General features: G+C 34.7%; 1 protein-coding gene across 1 annotated transcript in view; it reads right to left on the bottom strand.

Moving 5' to 3' along the window:
• NAALADL2 (N-acetylated alpha-linked acidic dipeptidase like 2) overlaps positions 1-22,848 on the bottom strand; it is a 911,251-nt gene that overhangs the window by 152,306 nt on the left and 736,097 nt on the right. The window contains exon 11 of the mRNA XM_021702572.1: positions 16,871-16,966. Coding sequence (XP_021558247.1) covers positions 16,871-16,966 — 96 coding nt within the window. The remainder of the gene's footprint in view (positions 1-16,870; positions 16,967-22,848) is intronic.

Here is a 22,848-nt window from a genome sequence, read left to right on the forward strand (position 1 = left end):
TCCTTGCAAGTACCAATGGGCAATATGTTGCTCACTTGGACAAATAGCTCATTTATCAGTCTTCTTTTTATCATGTCCACCATCCCTAATTTATTGTCATAAATTTTTCCTATTAACAATTATTTGTCTGAATTAAAACACTCACCTTAAAACTTAAGTCAAGACACTCAAATATTCTATTAATATTTCCTCCAGGATACTCCCTCCTGAAATATTACTAAGGTTCAGTCAAGGTGTCTTCTCTTTGTGAAGTCAGTATAATAACTTTTGCTTAATCAATAGACTATTCAGGTGGTTTTTTCTTTCTTTTTTTGGGGGGGGGTCTTGCAGTCAATTATCCCAGCAATTTAGCATTACCTAATAGGTTTAAATATGAGTCTGTAATTCCATATCTTAGAGAAACTCTTATGCAAGGAGACTTGTACAAAAATGTTCTTAATAGTTGCTGGAAACAAACCAAATACCCATCAACAGTGGAGCAGTACATAAACTTTGGTATATTTAAGCAATAAAATGTTCTACAGTAATAAAAATTAACAAACTACAGTTATACCTACCAATGTGGATGAGGAAGCAGGCACTCAGCTTCTTTTCATTACCAATTAAAATTTGTTTTACTATTCTAAAACTTAAAACCCAGCTAACATATCTTTACCTAATCTTCAAAGTCAAATACACGTTAGTTCTTCTGAACAAATACTGCAACTCTCTTTTTGAATAGTTGACTGAAAGAAGATATATCACGTAGAGAGGTTCAAAAAAGCCCATGTTATTAAAAAAAAAAAAGAAAGAAAGCAATAACCTTTTATTGCTTTAAAATACTTTTATTATTTCCCCAAATCATCTGACATAAAAATTATAGTTTTTCTACTCTGAAATAATCTTGCTTTCTAAGATTCTCATCAGTATCTTGTTCATGCATTTACTACTTGGTCCCATGTTCCCAGTCATTTAGTGTTTTCATTCTGACATATCCCTCTGTCTTCATACCCTCCTCCAACTGTGTTATCAATAATCTGATTTAGCCAAGATTATTAATCAAAGAAGATATGATGAGCCATAATTGTTTGATCTTGTTTAGTCTCATTCTTCCAAACCAGGATTTTTAAAAACTTGAATTTCTTTTCCACAGTGATTAGTTTATGGAAATCAGGCCTAACCCAATCAGCACAATTATTTCCCTGGTCACAAGAAATGATTCAAAATAAGCATGATGCCAATTCAGAGTAATAAAATGAGGGTCCATTGTGCTGGGGCTTTCTAGAAATCAGCGTTATTGTTCTTCTGAGAAAGTCACCAGAAAAGAGATCCTCTCTTGCTTTGACTGAATTATATACAGATATGAATCCAGGAACTGCTGGTAGCATTTTCTACTACGGAGGAATTCTGCTGGTGAAATGCCCAGCAGAGGCAAGGGTAGAACTGAGAGGATAACAGATGAATAGATCAAGGGCTGTGTTTGAGCTACTCCTGAAGCATACCTCTCCTAGAATTTTCAGTTACATGAGAAAAATAGAATTATTGTATTTATATTGAACAAGTTTGCATGTAGGTCTTTATTAATGACAAACATAACATTTTAACTGATATGGACTTTTTTTACTTTTGAAGGAAATATTTCTAAAATGGATTACTTTCTCCCTAGCTTTCTTAAAAGTCAGTAACTATAAGGATTCTTTTTCTTGACAACTAGAGAACATAATTATGATTGTTCATTATTGTTTTATTTTAGAAAGCAGGAATACTACTATTTGAGTCTTCACTAATGGTCAAGGACAATGTAATTTTATATGTAATTAATTCCTAAACCTTAGTTTATAATATTAAAAAGACATATTAGTAAATAAACCATAATTAAGACTAAATAAAAATTGTTTTCCCATCACAAACAAAAATTTTGTTTGCCTTTCAAACAAAAATTTGATTTGTTCAAGTCTAATTCTTGCTCAGTTCCTAAAATTCAAATATCATAAAAATATTAATATTTGTGGTATACATTCATTCTATTTTAAAACATCAATTGCTGTGAACTCTTTGAGAGACATTGCATAATTCAAATGCTGGCTACTAAGTGCCAAAAAAACTGTAATTTTTAAATATTTTCTGTATCACACCAATAGCAGCAGAATATATAGGTCCAAAGATTGTTAAAAAACAAACAAAAACAGGATGACATTTAGACTGTCCTGAAAAACAAGACAATAAGACATACAGATATATATATATCTATACATATAATCTTTTATATATATAAAATTCAGAGTTTTTCAAGGAATAATACAGAGTAACTAGCACTGAAAATCTGTATCATTAATTCATTCATACTACATAATGTGTGTGTATGTGTGTGTCTGTGTGCGTATAAGGGGATCTTTTATTACAGTAACACATGGGGACAGTGGGTACTGTCCAAGGACATGTAAACATCATGATCAAAGTCCATTATAATAGACTCCAAAAGACTGCCCAGATTCTTCTGGTTTGTTGTGTTATATTAGATTTTTTTTTTAATAAGTGGTTATTGCCTGGGGCTTTTAAATCTTTTTTATTATACAGGGGCTTTATTTCAACAGCAGTTTTTGGAAGGACATTTGGCCTGCCTACCTAGAGCTAAACTGTTATCCATTGACTACTCTGCCCCTCTGAACTTTGTCTCTGTATTTACCATTTCAAGGATGATATTGTCTGAGAATGGTAGGAAAAGACAAAGAATCTCTTGTTCAAAGAGAGGGGCAAATGAAGAAATTAACATTAAAATTCACTTTCAACTTATTGACATTACCAGAAATAACAACTATATATTTAGCTCATACAAAATTCAAAAATGTTGCTTTATGGGGTGAGGCTACCATTTCCTGAATTACATATGAAAACTTTCTGAAGTAGGTTCACTGTATCTTTATAAGATTGTCATATTATTTATAGGTGATCATAGAGCTTCCTATCCTGATTCATATCACTAGCATATTTATATTCTGTAATAAATACATGTTAAAATCAGTCTTTATGTATATATTAAAGAAAAAATGTATGCTCAAAGAATCAGAGCTTTTCTACTCATCTTAATAGGGAGTAATAACTCTTCTAATATGATGTAGCAAAATATCTACTTTGATGATTAACTTCCCTTTAAAAAGGGAGTCAAATTTTGACAGGCTTATATTGTGTACTCATTTGCTTTTGAGTAATAAAAACAAAAACGAAAAAGAGAAACTGGAGTATAAGGCATGCCTTTAGAAACTATAATATTTGTGCCATATAATGAAAAATAATAAACCAAACCTCTCTGGGCAAGAGAAAATATAGTCGGCACCATTCCCAATTTCAGTAAATGAAGATATTGAGTTTAATTATACATTTATGAAGAAAATATACACCTATAATATTTCCTTTTCAAAGCGTAGGAGGTTGGTTTTAATATCCCATCATCTCCCTTGAGCAGCTCCAACCAACATTCTTTATTACCAAGTACAATCTCTACATTGAAAATACATATTTGGGCTATTTTCTGGTTTAGTTCATGTCATGAAACATAGTATAGATCCCCATGGAGACATCTGCATCTAGTAAGAATAATTTGATATAGCAGGAAAAAAAATTTCAAAGTATTTTTAAAAACAACAAAAGCCTTAAATTCACAGCTTCAGAATCACCTCAAATGCACAGAGGATCAAAGAATATCATTACACTTGCTTTGCTAAATAGAAGAAAATATTCACATATTTTATCCAAATAATATATCAACTTTAAAGGTACTTGGAAGACACTAGGATTTGCTCATTCAGATTAGAAATCACAGCCAGGTTTTTAAGCATTTAAAAAACTGTACCAGAAATCTATTAGCTCATGAATACAACATGACTTTGGAATTCAAGAAACTGAATAAAAGGTATTTGGTCTCTTCCTTTTTCTCTTACTTTAGGCTACTAAGCTATAATTTTTAAGCTGTAGCTTAGAATGATATCTCAAGAGAAAATCATTCTGTATTTTAGTCTGCCTTTCTATTCTATAGTTATAAAATGAATAGATTGTTTTAGTGGATTGTTTTCAGTTACCATGTTCTAAGAATCTTAATATCACAACAACTGGTACAAACATAATTTATTACTGACATTTAAACATAATTGCAGATTCATATTTCACAAATCATGTGTTTAAAATAAATTAGCTGAGTATAACTGTATTAGTCAAAGTGATTCTGGTTATCATCTCTAAATATAACTGGTATTAGCTGAAATGGTTAAAAATTAGAATTAATTGTTTTTCATCATTGAAGACACCACCATTAGCCTTTATTCACACCACAAAAGAACTGAGTTAAAATTTATAGCTACAAGTAAGGGCAAATATAACTACATTGTTAAAATACAAACTATGTAAGAATTACTAGCCTTGACTTCTATGCTTTATACAATTGCTGACTTTTTCTGCAACTTAATCTCACTGTGACACTTTCTCCACATACATAATGGAATAAATACTATATTATTTCTATTATTTTCTCTTTGGAATATTGCAATTTCCAAATAATTTTATGAAAGATCTCTATTTTGACATTTTATAAGAAAAGGAAGAAATACATACACATTTAAGAACAGTACTTTAAAAACACCTATACTAAAAATATATTAATATTGCATATCCTATAATAATTAAAGATAAAGAAATCAGTTTTTCCTAAACTAGGTGAGAAAAACAATGAAATAACTAATAAATTGGTATTTCTTAAGGAAGCTCACAAGCAGAATTAGGTCATTTGCTAGTTTCCATGGTACCACATGCATAAGGTACTTTTGTTTTCCTGGATGTACCATTCATACTCAGAGACTTTAAAATAATATAGAGAGCATTTGGTGTTCCAGAGGAAAAGTACTATTAATCCAATAATGTAATAGATATCTTTCCTCTCCTACTCCAAATGCTATACATTGACACTTGATTTTAAAAGTCTTTTCCAAGAGGAAGAAAAGATGGCAGAGGAGTAGGGGACCCTATTTCAGCTGGTCCCTGGAATTGAGCTAGATATCTACCAGACCACTCTAAGCACCCACAAAATCAGCCTGAGATGTAAGAGGATCTGGATCTCTACAAACAGAATATCGTGGGTGGTTGGTTTCGAGGTACCAAGTGGGGAGCCGTGATTACGTGGGCAGATATCGGAGGATAAATGGCAGCAGGAGGGAGCCTGGCCATTGCTATTCTACACCGCAGGTGAGCGACAGCCTTGCATGCTGGGGACAGGCCACAGACTCCCAGACCAGTAGCCATGGGGAAAGGACTTTAGGGCAGCCCCCAGGAGGGAAATCTGGAGTGGCAGGGTCACGTGTGCGAACTGGGAGCGGCTGGCGGTTTTAGAAATACAAAGGGCAAAGACGTGCTCCGACCTGGAAGCAGAACTGGGAGTGCTGTGGAGGGGAGCACAACCCAGGACGCTGCAGTTTATAGCAGTATGGACAGAAACAGAGACAGTGTGGCCTGGAGAGCTCACTGAAGAACAGACTGTGATCTCTCTGCTCTGAGGCAGAGGCTGGGAAATGGTCTCTTCTGCTCTGACTCTCAGAAAGGACGCGGAAAGCCACCAGGGAAAGCCGCCAGAGAACAAAAGCCCCCCAAAACTGATTCCCACTGAGCCCATCCCCCACCACAGGGGGCAGGGGTTGCCTAAGTAACAGCATGGCAGGCCCCTCCCCCAGAAGACAGGCTGGGAAAACAAGAGGCCAGCAACCCTAAGGTCCCTAGAAAACAGGTGCATCTTGTTTGGGTTCTGGTCAATAATTTGGACTCTACACATTCCCTCAACCAGCCATCAACAGAATGACTAGGAGGAGGAATCCCCAAATTAGAAAAGACTCAGAGATTATGATTTATGCTGCAGATTTACAAATGGATGCAGATATAACCAAGATGTTGGAGATGGAATTCAGGCTTGCAATTGTGAAGACAATAGCTAGAATGGAGAAATCAATTAATGGCAATATAGAGTCTCTAAGGGCAGAAATTTAACCTGAATTGGCACAACTTAAAAATGCTATCAGTGAGATCCAATCCAATCTAGATAATCTAACAGCTACAGTAAGTGAGGCAGAAGAACAAATAAGCGACCTGGAAGACAATATAATAGATAAAAAGGGAAAAGAGGAGGCCAGGGAAAAACAACTCAGAATCCATGAAAATAGATTCAGAGAAATAATGACATCATGAAGCATTCCAATGTCAGAATATTTGGAATCCTGGAGGGAGTGGAGAGAGAGAGGACTAGAAGATGTATTTGAGCAAATCGTAACTGAGAACTTCCCTAATCTGGGGAATGAAACAAACATTCGCATCCTAGAGGCAGAGAGGACCCCTCCCAAGATCAAGGAAAACAGGCCAATGCCCCAGCATGTAATAGTAAAACTTGCAAATCTTAGAACCAAGGAAACCATCTTAAGGGCAGTTAGGGGGAAGAGATTCTTTACGTACAGAGGGAGGAACATCAGAATAACATCAAACCTATCCACAGAGACCTGGCAAGCCAGAAAGGCCTGGCAAGACATATTCAGGGTACTAAATGAGAAGAACATACAGCCAAGAATACTTTATCCGGCAAGGCTGTCATTTAGAATGGATGGAAAGATGCAGAGCTTCCATGACCAGCAGAAACTGAAAGAATATGTGACCACTAAGCCGGCCCCGCAAGAAATATTAAGGGGGGTTCTATAAAAGGAGAAAGACCCCATACATTTCTGTGATATACAACAGAAATTTACAGGGACAATCTATAGAAACAATGTCTTCACAGGCAACATGATGACAATTAATTCATATCTTTCAATAATCATTCTCAACATGAATGGCCTAAGTGCTCCCATAAAATGGCACAGGGTTGCAGATTGGATAAAAAGACAGGACCCATCCATATGCTGTCTACAAGAGACTCATTTTGAACCTAAAGATACATCCAGACTGAAAGTGAAGGGATGGAGATCCATCTTCCATGCCAGCAGACCTCAAAAGAAAGCTGGGCTGGCAATTCTTATAACAGACAAATTAGATTTTAAACTAAAGTCTGTAATAAGAGACACAGAAGGACACTATATCATTCTTAAAGGGCCTATCCAACAAGAAGATCTAACAATTGTAAATATCTACGCCCCCAACATGGGAGCAGCCATCTACATAAGCCAACTGTTAACCAAAATAAAGAGTCATATTGATAATAATACGTTAATTATAGGAGACTGCAATACTCCACTCTCAGCAATGGACAGATCCACTAAGCAGAAAATCAACAAGGAAACAAGACCTTTGAATGATACACTGGACCAGATGGACCTCATAGATATATATAGAACATTCCAGCCTAAAACAACAGAATACTCATTCTTCTCGAGCACACATGGAACTTTCTCCAGAATAGACCACATACTGGGTCACAAATCAGGTCTCAACCGATACCAAAAGATTGAGACTATTTCCTGCATATTCTCAGACTACAATGCTTTAAAACTGGAACTCAATCACAAGAAAAAATTTGGCAGAAATTCAAACACTGGAAGCTAAAGACCACTCTGCTCAAGAATGTTTGGGTCAACCAGGAAATCAAAGAAGAACTTAAACAATTCTTGGAAATCAATGAGAACGAAAACACATCAGTCCAAAACCTATGGGATACTGCAAGGGCAGTCCTAAGGGGGAAATACATAGCCATCCAAGCCTCACTCAAAAAAAAATAGAAAAATCCCGGATTCACCAACTAACTCTACACCTTAAAGAACTAGAGAAAAAGCAACAAATGATGCATAAGCCACACATTAGAAGAGGAAATAATTAAAATTAGAGCAGAGATCAATGAATTAGAAACCAGAAACACAATAGATCAGATCAATGAAACTAGAAGTTGGTTCTTTGAAAGAATTAATAAGATTGATAAACCACTGGCCAGACTTATCCAAAAGAAAAGAGAAAGCACCCAAATTAATAAAATTATGAATGAAAGGGGAGAGATCATGACTAACACCAAGGAGATAGAAACAATTATTAGAAATTATTATCAACAACTATATGCCAATAAACTGGCAATCTGGATGAAATGGAGGCCTTCCTGGAAACCTATAAGCTGCCAAGACTGAAACAGGAAGAAATTGACAACCTGAATAGGCCAATAACCAGGAACGAGATTGAAGCAGTGATCAAAAACCTCCCCAAAAATAAGAGTCTAGGGCCTGATGGATTCCCTGGGGAATTCTACCAAACATTCAAAGAAGAAATAATACCTATTCTACTGAAGCTGTTTCAAAAAATAGAAACAGAAGGAAAACTTCCAAACTCATTCTATGAGGTCAGCATTACCTTAATCCCCAAACCAGGCAAAGACCCCATCAAAAAGGAGAATTTCAGACCGATATCCCTGATGAATATGGATTCCAAAATCCTCAACAAAATCTTAGCTAATAGGATCCAACAATACATTAAAAGGATCATCCACCACGACCAAGTGGGATTTATCCCCGGCATGCAATGGTGGTTCAACATTCGCAAATCAATCAATGTGATAGAACACATTAATAAGAGGAGGGAGAAGAACCATATGGTCCTCTCAGTTGGTGCAGAAAAAGCATTCGACAAAATACAACATCCTTTCCTGATTAAAACTCTTCAGAGTATAGGGATAGAGGGAACATTCCTCAAGTTCATAAAATCCATCTATGAAAAACCCACAGCGAATATCATCCTCAATGGGGAAAAGCTGAGAGCCTTTCCCTTAAGATCAGGAACACGTCAAGGATGCCCACTCTCACCACTATTGCTCAACATAGTACTAGAAGTCCTAGCAACAGCAATCAGACAACAAAAAGAAATAAAAGGTATTCAAATTGGCAAAGAAGAAGTCAAACTCTCTCTTTTCGCAGATGACATGATACTTTATGTGGAAAACCCAAAAGACTCCACCCACAAATTACGAGAACTCATCCAGCAATTCAGTAATGTGGCAGGATACAAAATCAGTGCACAGAAATCAGTTGCTTTCTTATACATTAACAGTGCAACTGTAGAAAGAGAAATTAGAGAAACGATTCCATTTACAATAGCACCAAAAACCATAAGATACCTCGGAATAAACCTAACCGAAGAGGTAAAGGATCTATACTCTAGGAACTACAGAACACTCATAAAAGAAATTGAAGAAGACACAAAAAGATGGAAAAACATTCCATGCTCATGGATTGGAAGAATAAACATTGTTAAAATGTCTATGCTACCCAGAGCAATCTATATCTTCAATGCCAACCTGATCAAAATTCCAATGACATTTTTCAAAGTGCTGGAACAAACAATTTTAAAATTTGTATGGAATCAGAAAAGACCCTGAATCGCCAAGGAAATGTTGAAAAAGAAAAACAAAGCTGGGGGCATCACGTTGTCCGATTTCAAGCTATATTACAAAGCACTGATCACCAATACAGCATGGTACTGGCACAAAAACAGACATATAGACCAATGGAACAGAATAGAGAACCCAGATATGGACCCTCAACTCTATGGTCAAATAATCTTTGACAAAGCAGGAAAAAACATGCAATGGAAAAAAAGACAGTCTCTTCACTAAATGGTGCTGGGAAAATTGGACAGCCACATGCAGAAGAATGAAACTCGACCATTCTTTAACACCATACACAAAGATAAACTCAAAATGGATGAAAGACCTCAATGTGAGACAGGAATACATCAAAATCCTAGAGAAGAACATAGGCAGTAACCTCTTTGACATCGGCCACAGCAACTTCCTTCAAGATACATCTCCAAAAGCTAATGAGACAAAAGCAAAAATGAACTTTTGGGACTTCATCAAGATAAAAAGTTTCTGCACAGCAAAGGAAACAGTCAACAAAACAAAGAGGCAACCCACAGAATGGGAGAAGATATTTGCAAATGACACTACAGATAAAGGGCCGGTATCCAAGATCTATAAAGTACTTTTCAAACTCAACACCCAAAAAACAAATAATCAAGTCAAAAAATGGGCAGAAGACATGAACAGACACTTCTCCAAGAAGACATACAAATGGCTAACAGACACATGAAAAATGTTCATCATCATTAGCCATCAGGGAAATTCAAATCAAAACCACATTGAGATACCACCTTACACCAGTTAGAATGGCAAAAATAGACAGGGAAAGAAACAACAAATGTTGGAGAGGTTGTGGAGAGAGGGGAACCCTCTTACACTGTTGGTGGGAATGCAAGTTGGTACAGCCACTTTGGAAAACAGTGTGAAGATTCCTCAAAAAGTTAAAGATAGAACTACCCTATGACCCAGCAATTGTACCCCTGGGTATTTATCCCAAAGACACAGATGTAGTGAAAAGAAAGGCCATATGCACCCCAATGTTCATAGCAGCAATGTCTGCAATAGCCAAACTATGGAAAGAGCTGAGATGCCCTTCAACAGATGAATGGATAAAGAAGATGTGGTCCATATATACAATGGAATATTACTCAGCCATCAGAAAGGATGAATACCCAACTTTTACATCAACATGGATGGGACTGGAGGAGATTATGCCAAGTGAAATAAGTCAAGCAGAGAAAGTCAATTATATGGTTTCACTTCTTTGTGGAACATAAGGAATAGCATGGAGGACATTAGGAGAAGGAAGGGAAAAATGAAGGAGTCGGGAATCGGAGGGAGGGATGAACCATGAGAGACTGGACTCTGAGAAACAAACGGGGTTTTAGAGGGGAGAGAGAGGGGGGATTGGTTAGCCTGGTGATGGGTATTAAGGAGGGCAGGTACTGCATGGAGCACTGTGTTATATGAAAACCATGGATTGTGGATCACCATGTCAAAAACTAATGATGTATGCTATGGTGACTAACATAACATAATAAAATTAAAAAAAAAATAAAAGTCTTTTCCTTCTCAACATAGCTATAGTGTTTTGTTTAAAATACAGTTATCAGTCATCATTTATTGAGCATGTGTTATGGCAAAAATTTGTCAAGAAAATGCTAATAAGATATATTAAATCCAAAAAGATATAAAAAAAAATACAGGATGTTACATCAGTTAAAAGTAGACCAAGGGTGCCTGGGTGGCTCAGTCGGTTAATCATCTACCTTTGGCTCAGGGTCCCAGGATCAAGCCCCTCGTCAGCCTCCCTGCTCAGCCAGGAGTCTGCTTCTCCCCTGCCTCTGCCCTCCCCCTGCCTCCACCGTCTGTGCTTGCTCTCTCTCTCTCAAAATAAAAAAATAAAATCTTTAAAAAAAAGTAGGCCAAAGAAATGGTTAACAAGTCATGTGAACTCTTTATGGATAATGGCAAAGAACTGAGGATCAGGCATAAATGAAGAGAAAAAAGAATTCTCAAATTCCAAATAAGTGGTTCAGAAGTTACAGTGGATGACCAGTTGATTGGGTAAATATACTTTTTTTTTCTGAATTTTTAAATATTGTTGTAAAATACACATAACATGAAGTTTACCGTCAACCATTTTTAAGTGTATAGTTCAGTGGTATGAAATACATTGATAATCTGTAACCAGGACCAATATCATCTCTATAACTCTTATACCTTGTGTAACTTATGAGATGTAAAACTGAAACTCTATACCCACTAAACAAAAATTCCCCATTCCAACCCCAACCTCCATTGTATTTTCTTTCTCCTTGGTTTCGATTATTTTAAGTACATCATATATATGGAATCATATAGTATTTGTCATTTTGTGATTGGCTTATTTCACTTAGCATGATGTCCTCAAGTTTCATCCACACTGTAGCCAATGTCAGGATTTCCTTCGTTTTTAAGGCTGAATGATATTCCACTGTATATATATACCCCATTTTACTTATCCATTTATCTATCTATGGTCACTTGGGATGTTTCCACATTTTAGCTACTGTGAATAATGCTGTTATCAACATGGATGTACAAATATGTTTCCAAGACTCCACTTTCAATTCTGTGGGGTATATACCCAGAAGTGGAATTGGTAGATCATGTGATAATTCTATTTTTAATTTTTTGAGGAACTGCCATTGTTTTCCACGACAATTGTACCATTTTATATTCCCACAGTGCACAAGGGTTTCGATTTCTCCACATCCTTGTCAACACTTGTTATCTTCTGTTTTTTGTTTTGTTTTGTTTTGTTTTTAATAGTAACCATCTCGATGGTGTGAGGTTGTGGGAGGATATGCTTTTGAACGCTTCCTCTTTCTTATAATGTATCTTTTCCTGTGGAGCCCATAAACCATTCTGCCCTGGGTCTTTTATCCTCTCCCTGTCACTCTTGCTTCTCTGCATGAATATTGTCAGGGTAACATCATCTGCACTATTGGTAATGATGAAAATGTTCTATAATCTGTGCTATCCCATGCAGTAGCCCCTGCCCATATGTGGTTACTAACCATGAGAATTGTGGCTAATGATATTGAGGAAATTAAATTCTAGTTCTATTTAATTTATTTTTTTAGTTTAAGCCACATGTGACAAGTGGTTATTACATCAGCTAATGCATTGGATTCTATTTCTTCCTGAGCTCCAACCTCATGTATCCAACTGCTCCTATGACATATTTGTCTAGATGTGCTAAGTATCCAAAATTACACATGTCCAAGGTTAGACTCTATCACTTTCTTCAGCCCAACACCTAATTTGGTTAATTCAATAATATCAACTTTGCCCAAAGTGGAGCTATTCAAATTGTCCTTTACTCTTCACTCCGCTTCATACCCTATATCCAGTATATCATATATCCTGTTGTTGAAACCTAAAAATGTCTCTTAAATCTGTCTTTTGTTATTCAAAATACATATCATCATTTCTCACCCAATACCACCAACAGCCTGCTTTTTAAAGAGCTGTCAAGGGAAGCTCATTGACATTAAGATAAAGTTAATATTTCTTAAATTCTTCAAATGTCACCTTTCTGGTGTATTCTTCAAATCCCCGAGTCAGAAGCATGAACTCCATCATCTTTATTCTCATAACTTGTTTATATCACTATCAACTCTTTTAGTATGTTATATTAAAATGATTTCCTTACCTGTTTACTCCCTTGGACCCATTCTCACATATTGTTTTTATATTTCAAGTGTTTTGCTTCATCCTTGGCTTATAATAGGCTACTAGAATACTTAGATTACTAATAACAATTTATGAGCTAAATGTTGAAGATTTAGAAACATAACTAGACAATTCCTAGGTAGATAAGGAGAAATAAGCCTATTTCAAAACATAAATCCATGGAGATTTTTATTCACTTATTAAAGGATTAAGCAGCTAAGATTTATATTTGTATTTCATGCATGTGTAGTCTTTGGAGAAATTAGTTTTGCTTCTTTAATAATAAAAAAATGCTATTTTTAAAGGTAATTATAGAAGATAAGAAAACATCTTCAACATCGATGCAGTATGTGTTGCCCTTTGGCAACTTTATATGGTACCACATAACTGTCATTGAAGCAATGATGAATTACACCTTTTAGCATTAATATTGAGCCTCATTCATTACTTTCTTAGGTTCCATGCTTTATATCAAAAAGACAAATGGCAGGATAAATTCATACTTTGTAAAAAAATATTTTTAAAGAACTGCAGGACAGCATTGGAGAGCTACATACTAGGACTCATAGCTCCTATCCCATGTATGAGTGCAGTTTCTTTATTTTCATTTTTTTGAATTCAGAAAAAAAAAACACCATTGATAAATTCTTAACATTTTAATGCTTGGAAACTAATTTACTTTTACATAAATCATATTTGGATCTATAACAAAGGTCCAGAATACAAGGTTACTCACTTGTAAAGGATAATAGATTACATTACATGATCATTTGTATTAGATGTATATGCTTCTTATATTTATTTAATTAGGTTAAATAAATAGGTGATGTGTTATAATGCTGTGTATTGAATTCAAACTTTTATTGGGAGAAATAACTAGAATCTTCAATATTTCAATTAATACAGATTTTTAAAAATGTTTTATAATTGGTGTAATACCAGTAATTGTGTTTTATCATTTTCCAAAGCATTTCTCTTACTTCACATCAGGTTTTCAGAATTCACAGTGACAGAATTTATACCAAACTGGATCTTTTTATTCAAAGTCCATTGCTATTTATATAATATCACACTGCTCTGTGAAATATGAGTGTACTAAATACATGACACACTATGATAATACCACTACTATTCTTACTGAAACGAAACATTCTAAAGGCCTCAATCTTCTACAAATTAAATTATATATTCCATTTGTACACACTAACTTGCCAGTGTCTTCTCAGCATTTAATTAAGCAGTTTAATCATATGCTTTCATATCTAACTTCTTCTTTTTTTCTTTAAAGTGAAAACTAAATTCAGAAAATTCAGGTAAGAGTCTATCTGAAGACATCAGTACTCATATTTTTTAATGTGTTAATAATTATACTCAATTACATCCATATTGCATTTCTAGTGAAAATGTATACATCACCTTTCAGTGTCACTAGTGAGGAAAGCCATTACTAGTGTCCTCCTTTTTGGTGTAGAAAATAAAATACAGTTTTACTTAATAAAATAACAAGTTGGTAGCCAAGGTTGTAAAATCTACACTCCATATTTCCTAGTCACGTGCCTAGTCACCTCCACCATATTTATATTTTTATTTTGTTGTTGATCAATGAAAATTTGACCTTAAAATATTTATTAAAGTATTTATTAAGTACTTCTTTTCATGATTCCCCAGTTTCTTTTTTTTTTTTTTAAAGATTTTATTTATTTATTTGAGAGAGAGAGAATGAGAGAGAGCACATGAGAGTGGGGAGGGTCAGAGGGAGAAGCAGACTCCCTGCTGAGCAGGGAGCCCGATGCGGGACTCGATCCAGGGACTCCAGGATCATGACCTGAGCCGAAGGCAGTCGCTTAACCAACTGAGCCACCCAGGCACCCGATTCCCCAGTTTCTCCTATTGGTACACTAAGATTGAACTTCTGAAGCACAATTTCTTTCCCTGGCCTATATCTCCACATGAGGTGTTACCATAGGTAAACATGATGATTGGGGAAAGAGTACCAACATTAGATAAATATATTTGGTCATAAAAAGTGTCAGAAGCCACTTACTTTGGCACTTAGGCATGTTTTATTTCTTCATAGACATAGAATTTTTTCTAACATCCATTTAATGGGTTAATATCTGCTTACATATGAAATAAATTTGAAAATAAATATAGACCCTGTGGTAATATCTGTGCACAAATTTGTGTATTCTCTCAAACAGTCTCTGACTTTCTGTGTTTCACACTAAGTACTGACCTCATATATATGTTCAGGTTATGTTTCATGTTCCCCTACTCCCTTCTTGCCCCCATCCCTGCTTCCCAACATGCTCTTAGGAGTTGTGGTGTGTCCAAGACATCATGCAGCAAGAATCAATGTGTGTTTACACCTCTCGTTATACACCTGATATCAATAGGGTCTCAAATTATTCATTCCACAAAAATCAATGAATTCTCTGATCCAGAGGAAAGCAGAAAAAAAATGGAGAAAATATTACTATTCCATTGCCCTAAAATCCTCTAATGCTTCACTTAAAAATAAGTAAATAAACCTAGATTTTAAGTATTCAGAATATTTGAATGAATGCACACACATGCACACAAAATCGCTTTCATCTAAACGTATGCAGATGCATATACTCATTTAAATAGGTATATAGATATATATATCTATTTTTATCTATTAATCTATCATCTCTACAATAATTAAGAATATAGTTAATATTTTGAATACTAAGGAACTATTATTTGGGGGCCACTTCTCTGTTGCTATATCCAAATAAAAATGGATATAAAGGATGGGTACATTAGAAACTAAATTAAGGAAGTGAAATAAATTACAAAGCAAAGAGGTATAAATGTAGTTAAGATTCAGATATTTTGAGCTTAGGAAAATTTTAAGTAAAATGTGGTCCAAACTCCTCTATTTCAAAAGTTCAGAAAAAATAAATTCACAGTTTAAAAAAAAAAAGTTAGGGTAGACCTAGAATCCTAGTCTGTATTCTGAGTTCATTCTATTGCCACTTATTGACTTCAGTTCATTATATCACATTTCCTCTTTCTGAAGGAGAAAAATAGCCTTGTAAAATTTCACTAAGAAGATTTAAGAATGATTCAATCTTTCAACTAAGCATATATAAATATGTATTATTTTAAATGTGCTGAAATGTCAATATTCTCTATAAACTCTATCCCCAAAAGGGAGGTTATGACAGGTTAAACAAATAGTTGGTAAATGTAAAAATTCGTATGATGTCATATGTCAGAACATTAAATTTATTTACTCTATACTGTACAATTTAATTTTCTCCATATTATAAGTGCACAGCTAAGAGTTTTAAGTAAAAATATAGGAATGACCATCACAGTGTAAAAACATTTATTATAAATGCAGTCTTTTTATTTCTTTTAAGGAGCCATTTTTCTTTTACTACAACTAAAAAGTACCACCACAAACAACCAAGTATCTTAAATATTGAAACAAAACATTGAAGATACATAAATTCAAAGATGCATTTTATACTGCCCTTAATCAAAGGGTGTACTCGAGAGTATACTATAAATCTACTTCCAGATGAAGGAAAAAAAAACCCGAATTGTTTTATTAAGGATTGATTTTGAATACAAATCATGCTATTGCTTTGTATGATCTTGATTGAGTAGTATATCATCCTTACTCCTTAGTAAAGTAATGGGAGGTACTTAAAATCTTTTCAAGTATTTGTTATAAATGAAAATATAAGATTTCTCTTGATTGGTTATTTTCCTTTTCTCCATCTGCCAACAAAAAAATCCCAAAACTTTCCCAACTTGCTCATGAATGCAGTTATCGCCTACCTTGGTAATGGTTTCATGAAGGTTGAAAAAAGGATCCATTTCTTCAATTTTTGTTGCACGTTTAGGGAAAAGTGCCTCAGAGAGAAAACTTGGACCCTGCGGAAAATCAGAAAAGAAACATTTAAAACTCTTCATTGATTTTGTTTTTCAAGTGCTTATTGGATTTTCTTTAAAGATTCAAAAGGACTCTAAATTGCTTTAAGTTTTCTGTTGATTGTTGGCCTTCATTCTGATCTAATTAACCAACTGCAGAACACTTATAAATTAAAATGAGTAGAATTCTATAACTCTTATTTTTATTTACAAAAGAATTTTTTTTTTATTTAGAGGAGATAATTCTTTGCAGCCCTCCCTTTTCTCAAATGCAGGCTTATATGTAAAGCAAGATATCTTGATGACAAAACCTATAGTGAAACCTCTTCTCTGATTTATATATTAAATTTTACGTTTTAAGGCTGGAAGGATGGAATGTTTTTGATAAACATGATTACCATCTAAAAAAGCCTAGGCAAACATATGCATGACATTTTAAATATTGCAAAACTCACTTCAAAGCAATAGTAAGATATTTTGGATAGACTGGTCTTATGGCTCCACATGCTTCCAATAAAATGATAGCATGCTGGCTGTATCAGAACCTTGGTGTTTAGATGGTTGAAATCAGAGAAACTTACTTTTTTTAATCAGAAAAACTTTAGTCATTTTGTACTTCCAGGTTAAACAAATTTCAGGGTGTAAGAAGACACAGAATGCTGACAATGTTATCATCTACTATGGTCTAAATATTCATGCTCATCTAAAATTCCTGTATTGAAATCCTAATGTTCAAAGTAATCATATTAGGAGGTGGGGCCTTTGGGAGGTGATTAGGTCGTGAGAGATTCATCCTTGTAATTGGGATTAGTGTCCTTATAAAAGAGGCCTCACAGAACTCCCCAGCACCCTCCTTTATGTGAAGACACAACAAGAATTTTGCAATCATGGAAACGAGTCCTCACTCCATCATGTTGGCACCCTGATCTTGGACTTCCTACCTCCAGAACTGTGAGAAATTATATTCTGTTGCTTTTTATGCCACTCAGTCTGTGATACTTTGTTGCAGTAGTCCAAAAGGACTAAGACACTATCCAAAATAATAATCTTGCAGTTATCAACATTCTTAACATCCCATGAAATGATTATTACTTACCATATAAATATAGCTTTTACTTGAAAACCTGAAGTAACTAGGATTTGTCTAGAAAATAGAAGAATTGGGACAGGATATGTACATATGTAGACTATTGAATGATAGATAATCTTTCTGAAGGGTATTGTAGGGAAGAAAGAGACAACCAAATCTAACCAGCAATGACTACAACAGGGTAACAAATTTAAACTGAATTCTATTAGAATTATTTAATAAAGCTATTTATTAGAGCAATCCAGCAGTAGCAGAGACTATTTTGGGATATATCAATGATGAGAAAGAAAGTTAGGATGATGTAGTTGATGGACTCTGAAGTCATACAGATGAGGACTAAAACCAACATATTAGCAATTCCCTAGAAGTTAAACAATGCTGTAATCAGGCATACTCTTCATCCCCTATTTTGAACAATACTGTGATCAAACAAAAGTAATTTAGCTGTTTTCTCCATTATATACCCACTTTTGGATAATAAAATTATGAATCAAACAGCTTATCTATTGAGACAAACAGCTTATTTATAACTTATTTATAACTGTTTTATGTTCCTCTCCTCATTTTGCCCTCCAATCTAAAACTAATCAGTCAGAAACTCTGCCCAATTCCAACCAGTATTCCACTTTTTAAGGCTTAACATAAAACCACACAACCAGGCTAAAATATCATAAATATCCTTCCTTAATTTCCCCATTTGGAGAGTCTACTAAGACTCAGTGTTATGGGTTGAATAATTCATATATTGAAGTTCTAACCTTCAATATCTCAGAATCTGATCTTATTTGGAAATAGATCATTGCAGATGTAGCTACCTAATCTAGAATGAGGTGATACTGGAATGGAGTGGGTCTCTAATACAATATGACTAGTGTCCTTCCAGAAGGAGAAAATTTGGAGATAGATGTGCACACAGGGAGAAAACCATGTGAACATGAGGGCAGAAATTGGAGTGATGAGTCTACAAGCCAAGGAACTCCAAAGATTGCCAGAAAACCACCAGAAGCTAGGCAAGAGGCTTGGGACAGATTTTTTGGTCACACATCCCAGGACACCACCTCTGATACCACACTGAACAATAGATGTCTGCATACTCAGTCTATGGTGCTTTGTTATGGCAGCCCTAGGAAACTAAAACACTTAGTCAGGATGCTATTCTTCCTCACTGCCGTAGGTCTCATAAAAATTAATTGTGTTTATCAATAAGGCTTTTTGGACGCATTTGGGGCAGTCAACATAGAAATACATTAAAATTTTGGTTTTGCCACTTAATAATTATGTCATCTTAAATACCTTAATCTCCAAAGGATTAGTTAACACTTCTAAAAAACTTAAATAGCATCTACTTCACAGAGATGTTGTGAACTGTCGAATGCCTGCCAGACTGGAGATACTACATCAATGACATTGATGATGAGGCTAATAGCAATAAATCTCATAATGATGCTGGTAAGGGTGGTGGTGATGTGGTGGTAATTACAGTAGGATGCTGAACTAAAGGAAATCCAAAGACCGCTCTATGATCCTATGAAAGACAGGGCATAGTTTGCATTTAGATATGTTTGTTTTTCTAAAGAGAGATATTTTTGAATCAACTTTAGTAAAAAAAATGGCATGAATAATTTGCAGCATTCATTTTCATTTAATAATTTAAGCTTGAAGTCCTTAAAAAGTGTGTTTCATGAGTGGTTTTAAATGAACGTTTTGACATAATTTTATCTTATTAGTTTACTCAGCAAAACGAAACTTCATAAATAGTGCAAAGGTAAAATATCAGCCCACCTCAAATTGAATAATCCCATGGAAGATAAATAGGGAGTTATAATTAATGAGGTTTTTATTGAACTTTCAATTATTTAGTAGCAGTACATGTTAATTTAAATTATCCATATGAGCCTTATCCTCCAATGTAATCCCTTTCTTTCTCTTATTCCTTCACCTCTCTTACCATACCATTCTTTGTTTCTGCTGCCTCGTTTATTTATTTAAAAAACACTCATGTGACCCTTCTACATGCCATTTACTAGACTAAGTGCAGGACACAATCCTTAATCTCATGGAGTTTAATCTAATGGGATTTGAGCACACAATACATCAAATATCACTGTCTTTTAAAATATTAAGACACTACCATTCTTTACGTGTGTGTATATACACCCACGTGTGTGTATATATACATATATATGTATATATATAACATTATCACTCATAGACAGGTATTTATATATCCTGACATAAAAATAATGAAAAGATTAAAAGAACGATATATGCTTTGTGAAAGTTTTCTACTACTATTACATTAACTCTGAGTGATGGCTGTTTAATAATGGCCCCATCTGTAGATGAAGAGGGAAGTTAAGCACCATTAACCACTTAGAAAGGACTTTTGTTTAGAACAATTATTGATAGCTTAAAATAAAAGAGTAAATCAAGATATGTGAAAAACTTAACATTATATGTCTGCCACCTGGAGATCATAATAAAAATATTATAGAAGAAGGGATATTGATAAGAGAAATCTATCTAGGATATGGTGTAAAATTCCATTTTTCTCCCCAGTCACTAACTTACTTGTCCTTTCTGTAACATTTCACCATATTTAGGACACCTTCTTTCTTTCAACTCTTTTGTCTAATGTCACTGATTTGATCCTGCTGGTTCTCTATTTGTATATTATTCTCTACCTGAACTGGATTTCCTTTTTTTTTTTTAAATCTTACTATCATTTTTAGGTGGTCTACTCTGTCTTCTCTTTTTCACCAGCTAAGTGGTTTTATCTACTTTTCTGGCTTCAACTACCATCTTCAAAATGGTAATTTCCAAATCTTTATCTCCATACTTGATCCCTGTTTTTAGTTCATTGTTTTTATTTGTTTATGAGATCCTTCAGATGTATCAACTTATGTTCCAAATCATGATCATGTGTTTCCCCAATTATTGCCTTCATTTCTTATCTTGGATGATAGCATCATATCTATATTTTGCCTATATTTATATATTTTTTTTGAAATTTTATGCCATTCTTGGCTCCAATGTCTCTCACCCTTTGTACCACAGAACAGCATTAGCCAATTCCCTTCTAACATATATATTTAATTTTCTACAAATTTCTATCCGTTGCTATAGTCTAGTTATTTATTACTTTTACCCAAACTATGGTCCCTACTGACTATAGACCAAAGCTTAAATTCATTAGTATGATATTTCACAAACAAGTCCTACCCTTTTTTTCTTTCACCTTTGAACAATTCTTTCTTTCCCATAGCTACTTCACACCATTTCCATATAACTTCTGTTTATAGCATAGCAAGCTATTCACCAACTGGACCCACACTTACTTTTACTATCTCTGTTCTTATACTTATGCCATTTCTTCATCTGCCTGAAATGTTCTTCCTCCATCTGATTATGAGGCTTCTTTCTACAATTGCTTTCCTGGATCCTCACCAACCCATCAGAGTTTATTGTGCTCTTGTCAGTGTTTTCATATCACTTTATACTTACTTTTCCTCTTCGTTTATTACATTGTGTTTTTGTTATATTTCTGTTTACTATACTCTGAGTCTTTTAAGACTTGGGAACCCTTTTGTATTAAAACACTAAAAAATGCCAGACAACCTTGAGTAAGTCATTAATTTCTCAATCTTAGTATCATCAAACCATAGGCTGAAAAATGTAAACATGCTGGTCCTTCTCAGAGAGCTCATGTCAAAATTAAGCAAAGGAATAAAGCATATGAATGTGCTCAGGAAGGAGGAAAGGACTACATTAAAACTGGGTGGTGTCTGATTTTTATCACATTTGTCAGGAATTGCTTTTTTTATGTAAGCAAAAGTGAGTTTTGAAATTTAAATTACTATAAATATGTGCTTGTGTATGGACCTCCTAGTGAAATTTCTCTTTTAAAATCTACAACTACTAAGGTTTGAAAACCATTTCTGTAGGTGACAGTAAGTCCTTAGAGGGTTTTGAATAGAGCAAGGGATATTTTCAAGCATGTGTTGAGGATGGCACACACTGACTTATATGTGGGGGATAAATTTTAAAAAGATATGATGGGAAATAGGGAGTTTACACAGAAGGCTATTGCAGTACTACAGTGACAAAATGTGAGAGACTAAACCAGGACAGTAGTAGTAGAAATAGAGAGGAGGGGATCAGTTTAATAAATGTTTAAGATAAAATGTTTAAGATAAAGTGTTTGGTAATTTATTGGGTGTGGCAGTCTTAAAAAGGAGTCAAGATTGCAAGTATTCCTAGATTTGATAAAATCTAGGAATACTTGCCACACTAACTTAGAAAATATAGAAACACATGAAGATTTAGGATAAAAGAAATTAAATTTTAAACTTTTGAAGTAAGTTATCCATATAAGCTTATTCCAGAAGATGAGTGACTATATTGTTCAAGACCTGGGGCACCTGGGTGGCTCAGTCGTTAAGCGTCTGCCTTCGGCTCAGGTCATGATCCCAGGGTCCTGGGATCGAGCCCTGCATCAGGCTCCCTGCTCAGCAGGAAGCCTGCTTCCCCCTCTCCCACTCCCCCTGCTTGTGTTCCCCCTCTTGCTGTGTCTCTCTGTCAAATAAATAAATAAAATCTTAAAAAAAAAAAAGACCTATTTGGCTCATAACCAAATTCTAAACTAGAATAAAAATAATCTGAGAAGCATGCACATAATAATCAAAATGTGAAGAAGACCGTATGTAGTCTTAGAAGTATAGTGAGTATAGGCCAGATCTCTGAGAAATTGCAAGATCTCTGAATGGCACCTATATCTAAGGAAAAATAAAAACAA

The sequence above is a fragment of the Neomonachus schauinslandi genome, chromosome 1, assembly GCF_002201575.2.
Source record: "Neomonachus schauinslandi chromosome 1, ASM220157v2, whole genome shotgun sequence".
Taxonomy (NCBI): Eukaryota; Metazoa; Chordata; class Mammalia; order Carnivora; family Phocidae; genus Neomonachus; species Neomonachus schauinslandi.